Source organism: Macaca thibetana, chromosome 10 (assembly GCF_024542745.1).
Source record: "Macaca thibetana thibetana isolate TM-01 chromosome 10, ASM2454274v1, whole genome shotgun sequence".
Classification (NCBI taxonomy): Eukaryota; Metazoa; Chordata; class Mammalia; order Primates; family Cercopithecidae; genus Macaca; species Macaca thibetana.
This window is the reverse complement of record NC_065587.1, coordinates 46,935,061-46,944,733: the sequence shown is the minus strand read 5'-3', so window position 1 is coordinate 46,944,733 and position 9,673 is coordinate 46,935,061. Positions and strand designations below refer to the sequence as shown.

At 45.1% G+C, this 9,673-nt stretch overlaps 1 protein-coding gene across 2 annotated transcripts in view; it reads left to right on the top strand.

Annotated features, from left to right (window-relative positions):
- Nucleotides 1–7,279: 7,279 nt before the first annotated feature.
- Nucleotides 7,280–9,673, top strand: part of TSHZ2 (teashirt zinc finger homeobox 2) — a 502,658-nt gene continuing 500,264 nt past the window's right edge. For both annotated transcript variants that reach the window (XM_050746520.1, XM_050746519.1), the window contains exon 1: nt 7,280–8,295. In XM_050746520.1, the coding sequence (XP_050602477.1) occupies nt 8,256–8,295 (40 nt within the window). In that variant the 5' untranslated portion in view covers nt 7,280–8,255. The remainder of the gene's footprint in view (nt 8,296–9,673) is intronic.

Here is a 9,673-nt window from a genome sequence, read left to right as displayed (position 1 = left end):
ATCTTGAGGCTGCAGTCAGCTATGATCGAGCCACTGCACTCCAGCCTGGGCAACAGAGCAAACAAGATCTTGTCTCTAAACAAAAAAGAAAAGAAAAGAAAAAAAAAAAACCCTATTGCGCCAAAGGTATTTTTAAAAGACCTTCCTTGCATGTATGCTCAGCTTCATGTTCAATCATTGCATAGATTTTTAATAAGCACCAATAGGGTGCTGGACCTGGGGATATAAATGTGAATTTGGGGAGACAGACAAAAAACACATAATACATGAAGAAAATACAGAGACAGAGTGGGACAGATAGGGTAGGTAACAAAGGCACATCTGAGTTTAGAGTGAAGAAGAAAGATGGATCTGGAGGAAGAATTTTGTAGAAGGAAAGAGTAAGTGTCCTGAAACCTGTACAGGAGGCACTATGGTGACTGAGACATTCTCCTTGTGCTCAAGTATCTCAAGGCTACCCCAAAACCCAGTAATTAGAGCACCGCCCTGCACTAGGTAGGTGCTTGGCAAATATTTGTTTGATTGCATCAGTGGTAAAACAGGCGAACTAACAACAACAAATTCGATACGTTGTGTGCTTTGAGAGGGGGACTGACGGGCTTCTACAGTGTGATTAGAAGACTTGAGTGAATCCAAGAACAAATGTGCTTTCTGTTCCTTGCATGCAAGAAACTCTGCAAACTCTATTCACTTGTCATAAAATTCAACTTTTGTACGGAAAAGTTTCCTATGCCTAGCGCCTTATCAGAATCACCTGGGAGCTTTAAGATTTTCAGATTTTTCTGACGCCGCCCTGGAATCTAATTTAGTAAGTCTAGGGTAGGGCCTGGGGTTCTTTATCTTGAAAAATAAAAATCCCCAGGTGATTCTGATGTTCAGCCATCATGTGAACAACTGTTCTGGAAGATAAGATTGAGTCATTCCAATCAGTTCATGCCCTTACACATCCCAGAGTTCGAGTGCTCTATCCTAGGAAGCGAAGTTCCCTGGAGACTTAAACATAGCCTCATCCCAAGACACCAGCTCTTATAAGAAGTTTCCCTAAGTGCCAGTCTATGGTTTAGCACAGTATTTTGCCAATTCTAGCAATGCCCACACCATCTTTTTCACATTTTGCCATTTCCACATCCCACCTGAATCACTTTTTACTCTCTATTGTTCCTTAAATATACTTATTTTTAAAATTCCACTAAATGTGTTTAAACTTTAGATTGCTCTTATGCAAGGAGAGCAGGATCTTTTACTAAAATAGAAGGTAACTCGAAATCAAAAGCATTAAAAACAAAACTTTTTTAATTCTTATTTTTTTTTCCTTTTACTTTAAGTTCTGGGATACACGTGCAGAATGTGCAGGTTTGTTACAAAGGTATACATGTGCCATGGTGGTTTGCTGTACCTATCAACCCGTCATCTAGGTTTTTAAGCCCCTCATACATTAGGTATTTGTCCTAATGCTCTCCCTTCCCTTGCTCCCCACCCCTGACAGGCCACGGTGTGTGTTGTTCCTCTTCTTGTGTCCATGTGTTCTCATTGTTCACCTCCCACTTATGAGTGAGAACACGCAGTGTTTCCTTTTCTGTTCCTGTGTTAGTCTGCTGAGAATTATGGCTTCCAGCTTCATCCATGTCCCGGAAAAGGACATGATCTCATTCTCTTTTATGGCTGCGTAGTATTCCATGGTGTATATGTGCCACATTTTCTTTATCCAGTCTATCATTGATGGGCATTTGGGTTAGTTCCAAGTCTTTGCTGTTGTAAATAGTGCTGCAATAAACATACGTGTGCATGTGTCTTTGTTGTAGAATGATTTACAATCCTTTGGGAATATACCCAGTAATGGGATTGCTGGGTCAAATGGTATTTCTGATTCTAGATCCTCGAGGAATCACCACTCTGCCTTCCACAATGGTTGAACTCATTTACACTCCCACCAGCAGTGTAAAAGCTTTCCTATTTCTCCACAGCCTTGCCAGCATCTATTGTTTCTTGACTTTTTAATAATCACCATTCTGGCATGAGATGGTATCTCATTGTGGTTTTGATTTGCATTTCTCTCATGATCAGTGATGATGAGCTTTTTTTCATATGCTTGAAAACAAAACATTTTAAAAAGTCTAGCTAGATATTCTTGTCCCTCCCAAGCTTCTGAGCCTAAGATCTGTGGTATCTTTGTTGAAAAATAGAAATTAGTAAGTATCAGGTATGAAGGAGACATTAGCACAAAATGGAGATTTTGTCATATTGAAAGAATTGAAAGGAATAACTTTCTCACTATGTGATTCAATATTATTTAACATCTTGTCTACAGCACTGGGTACCACTGCATTATACACCCCACTGGTGTAAGCCAAAACCATTTGTGTGGATAACTAAGCTAACTATTAGTAACAGTAGGAAAAAATACAAATTAATAAAAGAACACTTCAGAAATGTGGATCCAACAACGTGTTAATAGCCAGCCAGAAAGTAGGTATTGCAGAATTGTTACAAGTCCCCCACATTACATAACCAGCTATTGAGAACCAGGAGAGAGCGGATGTAAAATTCTGAGAAGAATATTGGATAGAACCTCAGGGAAATTCTGTCATCCAAAGTCATCTTCTCCTGCCCGTTTCCTTCCTGATTGTCTCCAAGGCTGGACCCAGCTTCCAAACTTCCTCTTTTTCAGTTCCCAGTCTTTGGGATATTATTATAACATCCAAAACTTTTTGAAGATGAGGATCCTACCTTATGCATTCAAGAATCTGCTGTGCCTGGGGCAGGGCCTGGTAGACCTAACAGGCACAGTAGATGTCTGTGAAATAACTGGCTGAATGTAATGCAAACACTACACCAGCAGGCATGGGGCTTGCAGAGAGCATGGCGGTTTCATGGTGAGGTTGCTGCAGCTTGACTCCTCGGTCGTTCAGGCCTCCTGATCTTATAAACCAGTACCCCCTGATCCCAGAACGGTGATTCCTTGACTGCAGGGCTGTGAGGTTTTACTCAGTAGGCTATGGTCCCTAGCACAGTGCTCTGTAAAAGTGTATTGGGTAATTAGAATTAATACCATTTTTGTTGACATTGCCAACTATGAAATTGGGTTTTTTCTGCCTCAGTTGCCTGAGGACTAGGCTGGGACTGGGTGGAGTTGGTCATGGGTGGAGGCCTTTTGGGTGATTTAGGGCAAGTGAGTTAACAACTTGTTCCACACATGTGAGATGGAGAAGTGCGTGGGGATGTTAAAAATGATTAAACAGCACTTTGCAAACAATGACAACAACACTTGGTGGCTGACAAGTAGAATAGTGAAAACTGAGTGTCATATAGCCCAAAGAACTGTTAAGAAAAATATTTATGGAACTAGTCAGACCTGGTAGTTTCCCATAAGCAGGTGGGTGGGTTGTAGTGGGAAGTGTTCCAGATCAGACCGGGCGGGCCTTGCTGGGGTGGCGGGGTGGGGGTGAGCATGGTGGGTGGAGGAGTACTGAGGAGCAGGCACAGTTGAAACCCCATCATGACGGCCACCATTACGATGTCACCCCTTGAACCCTTAAGTTATATCAATATCTAAGCCTGCCTTGGCTTTACAGTTAACAACATTGAGTACGTCTGATTCCAAAAGAACAAACATTCTGGGGGCAGATGTTTTCTAACTGGTGTGAGCAGAAGGTTCACTTGTAGGGGTGGATGGGTTACATGTTCAAAATGCAGAACTCTAAGCCTTCATCCAGAATTTTCTGATTCAGAAGATCTAGGGTAGTGATGCTGAGCCAAGGGCGATTTTGACCCCCCCCTCCCCAGGGGACATTGGGCAGTATCTGGAGACAGTTTGCATTGTCACAACTGAAACCTGGGATGTTCCTAAACATCCTACATTGAACAGAACAGCCCCTCCTAACAAAGAATTATCAGACCCTCAATGTCAATGGGGCCTGGGTTAGAAAATCTTGTTCTAGGGCAAGGACCAGGTAGGTGCATCTTAACAAGGCCCTCAGGGGGGCAGAAGCAGAAGCTTTACACCATGTCTTTTTGATAAAGGGCTTCAGTATCAGAGTTCCCTTTTTGCCTACCCCTTTGTTAGATTTAGGGCTCAGCTTTGACTTACTTCTTCCCTTGAAGGCTCGCCTGGTAACCATCCTTCCTTTTGCCAAGTTCAGGGTAATTGCCCCTCCTGAGAACACCTTCACCGCATACTTATAACCAACTGATCTTTGACAAAGCATACAAAAACATAAGTTGGGGAAAGGTCTATTCCAGCGGTCTCCAGCCTTTCTGTAACCAGGGACTGGTTTCATGAAAGACAATTTTCCCACGGACCAGGGCAGGGTGGATGGTTTTGGAATAAAACTGTTTGACCTCAGATCATTAGGCATTAGCTTCTCATAAGGAGTGTGCAACCTAGATCCCTTGCATTCACAGTTTACAATAGAGTTCGAGTTCCCATGAGAGTCTGATGCCCCTGCTGAAGTGAAAAGAGGCGGAGCTCAAGCGGTAATGCTTCCTTCCCCCCTGCTTACCTCCTGCTGTGTCACCTGGTTCCTAACAGGCCATGGACAGGTACTAGTCCATGATTCAAGGGTTCGGGACCCCTGCCCTATTCAATAAATGGTGCTGGGAAAATTGGATAGCCACATATAGAATGAAACTATCCCTGTCTCTGACCATACACAAAAATTAACCCAAGATGAATTAAAGACTTTAAACATAAGACCTGACACCATAAATATTCTAGAAGAAAACCTAGGAAAAACTCTTCTGGACATTGGCTTAGGCAAAGAATTTCTGACTAAGCCCTCAAAAGCAAATACAACAAAAATAAATAAATAAATAAATAAATAAATAAATAAATAAATGGAACCTAATTAAACTAAAATACTTCTACCCAGCAAAAGAAACAATCATCAGAGTAAACAGACAACCTACAGAATGGGTGAAAATATTTGCAAACTATGCATCTGACAAAGGACTAATATCCAGAATCTACAAGGAACTCAAACAAATCAGCAAGGAAAAACAACAACAACAACAACAAATAATCTCATTAAAAAGTGGACAAATGATGTTAATAGACATTTCTCAAAAGAAGACAGATAAATGGCCAACAAACATAATGAAAAAATGCTCACTATCAATAATTGTAGGGTAAACACAAATTAAAACTGCAGTGAGATACTGCCTTACCCTAGCCAGAATGGCCATTATCAAAAAGTCAAAAAACAACAGATACTGGTGTGGATGTAGGGAAAAGGGAACTCTTATACCCATTGCTGATGTGAATGTAAATTAGTACAACCTCTGTAGAAAACAGTATGGAGATTTCTCAAGGAACTAAAAGTAGACCTACCAATTGATCCAGCAATCCCACTACTGGGTATCTACCCAAAGGAAGAGAAGTCATTATGTCAAAAAGACACCTGCACATACATATTTATTGCAGCACAATTGCAAAGATACAAAATCAACATAAATGCCCATCAACTGATGAGTGTATAAAGAAAATGTGGTATATATATGTGTATATATATATATGTGTGTATACACACACATACACACACACATATATATATACACACACACACAGCATGGAATACTACTCAGCCATATAAAAGAACAAAATAATGTCTTTTGCCGCAACTTGGATAGAGCTGGAGGCCATTATTCCAGGTGAAATAACTCAGGATGGAAAACCAAATACTGCATGTTCTTGTTTATAAGTGGAAGCTAACGCATGGGTACGCAAAGGCACACAGAGAGGTATCACAGACATTGGCAACTCAGAAGGGAGGAGTATGGGAAAGGGGTGAGGATTGAAAAACTACCTATTGGGTACAATGTACACTACTCAGGTGATGGGTGCACTGAAATCCCAGACTTCACCACTACGCAATTCATCCATGTAACCAAAAACCACATTTACCCCTAAAGCTATTGAAATAAAAAATAATAATAAAGCAAAAAAGAACACCTCCAGTCCCAGCCTGCATCAAATGCCCTCAGTTGCTTTTCCCTCTCACTGGAAGGGGCACTCTTTGAGGGCAGGGTCTAGGTTCACCCTGTTCACAGACCTGTCCCCAACACCTCAAAAGGTGCCTGGCCGATAGCAGAACTCAATAACCACATGTTCGTTTCAATCTCTCTCTGTGCTCAAATGCCATCTCCTACTGTGCCACCCACCCCTTCTTAGAATCTAGAGCCACCCACCCCCTCTTAGACACTATTACAGCACTCAGCTTAACATCTTCATGGAGGGAATCACTCAAAGTATCCTGTTTATTTGCTTGCTTACTTCTCATTCATTCAACGAATATTTTATTGGGCACTTACTGTATGACTTGTGCTTTGCCAACACTTGGGACTGTAATACAACAAAGAGGGAAAAATCCTTCCTCCCATTGGAGCTTATATTCAAGAGGGGAATTCCTACAATAAACAGAATAGAAAACTGTCTATAACCTGTGCGACACGGATCAGCTCACTGGGGAATAATCAAATGGAGAAATGGGACAGGGAGTTTGTGCGTGTGTGTGTGTGATATTTTAACTGAGGTAGACCTTTGGGAGAGGAGGACATTTAAGCAAAGATTGGATAGCTGGGGGGCACTTGTCTGCACTCCCCCGTTAGAATATAAATACCAACAGGGCCACCACCTTCCCTTTCTCTGTGGCCTGCGTGTCTCCAGAATAGGCACATAGTAGGTGCTCAATAAACATTCTTCAGAGGAAACAAAAAGAGGAGTATGTGATTAGACCTTAAAGTAGGCAGAAGGGAGATTTTTGTTTTTGTGACCACCCACTGATTAGCGAGAAGGTGGGAGGGACAGGGGCACTAAATTGAGGGGGGCGTGGGGAGGACATTTTGGGGGGCAGGTTAAGACTTAGAGGATGGAGATCCTCACTGGATAAGGTCCCCTCCCCCTTCCCCGCCCCGAACAAACCTAAGTTCTCCCTCTCCTAATATTGGGCATGGTCCCTGCTGGTCAGCCAACCTGGCCCCCTGAATCTCCCTCCACAGCCTCCCAGCTTCAGAGTTCAGCCATCATCACCCTGCCTCCTTTTCTCCCGCACCCCTTCCCTCCTCACCTCCTTTCCCCCCGCCCCCGCCCCTTCCTCCTCCCGGAGGGGTGTCCCCGCGCCCGGTGGGCACGCCCTCGCCCCGGCGGAGAGGGCGCACGGAGGGGCCTGGGCCGTCGCGCCCGGGCCCCCGCCCCCAGCCCCTCTCCCCGGCGGGACGCTGTCCCTTTAATAGGCTCCCGCTGCCTGGCGCTCTGCGGCTGGGGAGTAAATTTCTCCCTGTCATCAGGTCGCGGGGAGAGGAGGAGGAGGAGGAGTTTGTTAATGTTCAGTTTGTTCAGCGGGATCGATGTTTGCTGGCATCGCCTCGCCCTGTCTTGTGTGTGTGTGCGAGGGTGTGTGTGTGTGTTTGTGTGTGTGTGCATATGTGGGGGGTGTGAGTGTGTGTGTGCGAGGAAGCGGGGGTGCGTGCGCGTGTGAGTGCGTGTGTGAGTGTGTCTGTGTGTGTGTCTGTGTGTGTGTGTGAGTGAGTGAATTCCAGATTTTCTGTCTTTCCAAAACCCGCTCCTGTCCTCTCGCATATCACTCACAGACGGGGATCTGACAGCAGCCACAAACCTACAGTGAGTGATCGCTCTCCCCCCCGGCACGAATCCGCCATAGAGATCGGCGAGGAGGAGGAGGAGGAAGAGAAGAAGGAGGAGGTGGAGGAGGAGGTGGAGGAGGAGGAGGAGGAGGGAAAGAGGAGAAGGAAGAAGAAGAAAAAGAAGAAGAAACCCACTACCTTCCCAGGATTGCCTTTTTTTTTTTTTTTCCTTATCTTTACGCGCGAGTGTGCGTGTGGCGCGTGTGCGCCCCTCGTCCCTTCCATCCGAACCCGGTCTTGGATGTTTAATAAAGAAATCAAGTGTCTCAACAGTCACCAAAAAAAACGCAAAAACAAAAAAAAAAATCCAAAAGCAAAAACAAAAAAGAGAGAGGAAAAAAAAAATCCAAAACAAACAAACAAACAAACAAGGCAGAACCAACCTCTACTTCAAAGCAGCCGGCGCAAGCCACCCGTGTCCGCCACCCAGAGAGGGGGGTCTCTGGCCCGTGGTGGAGGAGTTGCAGGGGGGATCGTCAGGGGGACAGAGGCCGAGTGACGTCCTAGGAGCCACCGGGCAAGAGGCGGAGGAGACCCAGAGAGGCCAGAGAGACAGCGGGCCCCGGCGCGCGGCTCGGGGCTGGGGCGCCAGAAGTGGGACTGGAGCGAAGTAGAGGATGCCGAGGAGAAAACAGCAGGCACCCAAGCGGGCGGCAGGTAAGAGAAACGGCTCCGCTTCGGGGCTGCCCAGCCCGGGCTGCCCTGTGCGCCGAGCTCCTCGCCCGCCCTCCTTGCCCCTGGGTGCCCGGGGGCACCACCCACTTAAGCTTTTCGGGGGAGTTTGCGCCGGATGCCCCTCTAATAACCTCGTCCTCTCTCGCCTTCTCTGGTCTCCCAAATCCTCCCCTTCTAAGCTCCGGTTGGGTTGGGGGGAGCTATCCCACCAAGCCTTTCCTCCTTAAACTTTCTTTCCTCCACCCTCTACCCCACCCCTAACTTTCTCCCAGTCTGTTTCTTGCCTCTCGGGCCAAAGTCGGATTGAGGATTTGGGGTGCGGAGTAGGGAGACAGCACCTCCACTCCTGCATCCCTCTGCGTGGTCAGTGCCAGTGGCTTCTGGCCTCCAGGGACAGCGTCTCCTCTCACTGGGGCTTGGGGCGCTGAAGTGTGAGGCACATCCGACACTCGGGCTGCAGGCAGGCTTTGGGGCGAGCAATAGGAGTTTAGCGTTGATCACCAAGGTGGACAAAGTGCCCTCAGGAAATGGATGGATCTTTGCATATATTTTCTAAAAGGATCCATATTTGGAAATCTAATTAACAATTTCCCTACTCTCAAAAAAAGCAAAAGGGGTTGTGAGGGGGAAATTCCCCATAGAAATTTAAACAGCTCTGGATTTTCTTTGCCTAGAGAGTTGCAAACTTTGTGAAATGATTCGTACTGTAAGAACTGTCCATCTGAATCCTTACTGCCCCCTAAAAAAGATAAGAACAGGTTAATGGATCAGTACAATAGACCTTCTAAGGTGTTTTTTTTTTTTTTGGTGGGGGGGTTGCTTAATCGCTTTTTTAATAGTATGCTGGGGTTTTGTTTCTCGGAAGTGTAATATGAAAGTTCATTTTTCTTCTGCCAGACCCACCCACTGAAAAATCAGCTTTCCACTTGATTGCTAGTTTTGATTTGACATTTGATTGATCACCTGTCATCTCGCTGCCTTTGATCTATTCATTCTTGATATATATCAATAAATCACTCACCATGGTAACTCAGAGTGCCAGTGACGCAAACCTTGCCCTCTATATTCAGAGCCAGACATGCACAATTATTATCTTGTTTGGCTTTTAATGTGGGCGTTTTTATTTCTTTGTGTCCTTTAGTCGAATCAGGGCTTTTGCAAAAAGCTTACGTTTAGTTGTTTTTTCCTCTCTCTCTGTCTTTGCCCTCTTGATTTAGGCAACATTAGGTAAGGCCGGCCTTCTGCAGACCCACCTCCACATTTCATTCTGTTCCACCTCTAGCAAAACATAGCGAGAAGTTTGGTGGAACACTTTCATAAACTTTGCAAAGTCACCCTTAGAACAAATCCAAAGTTAGTT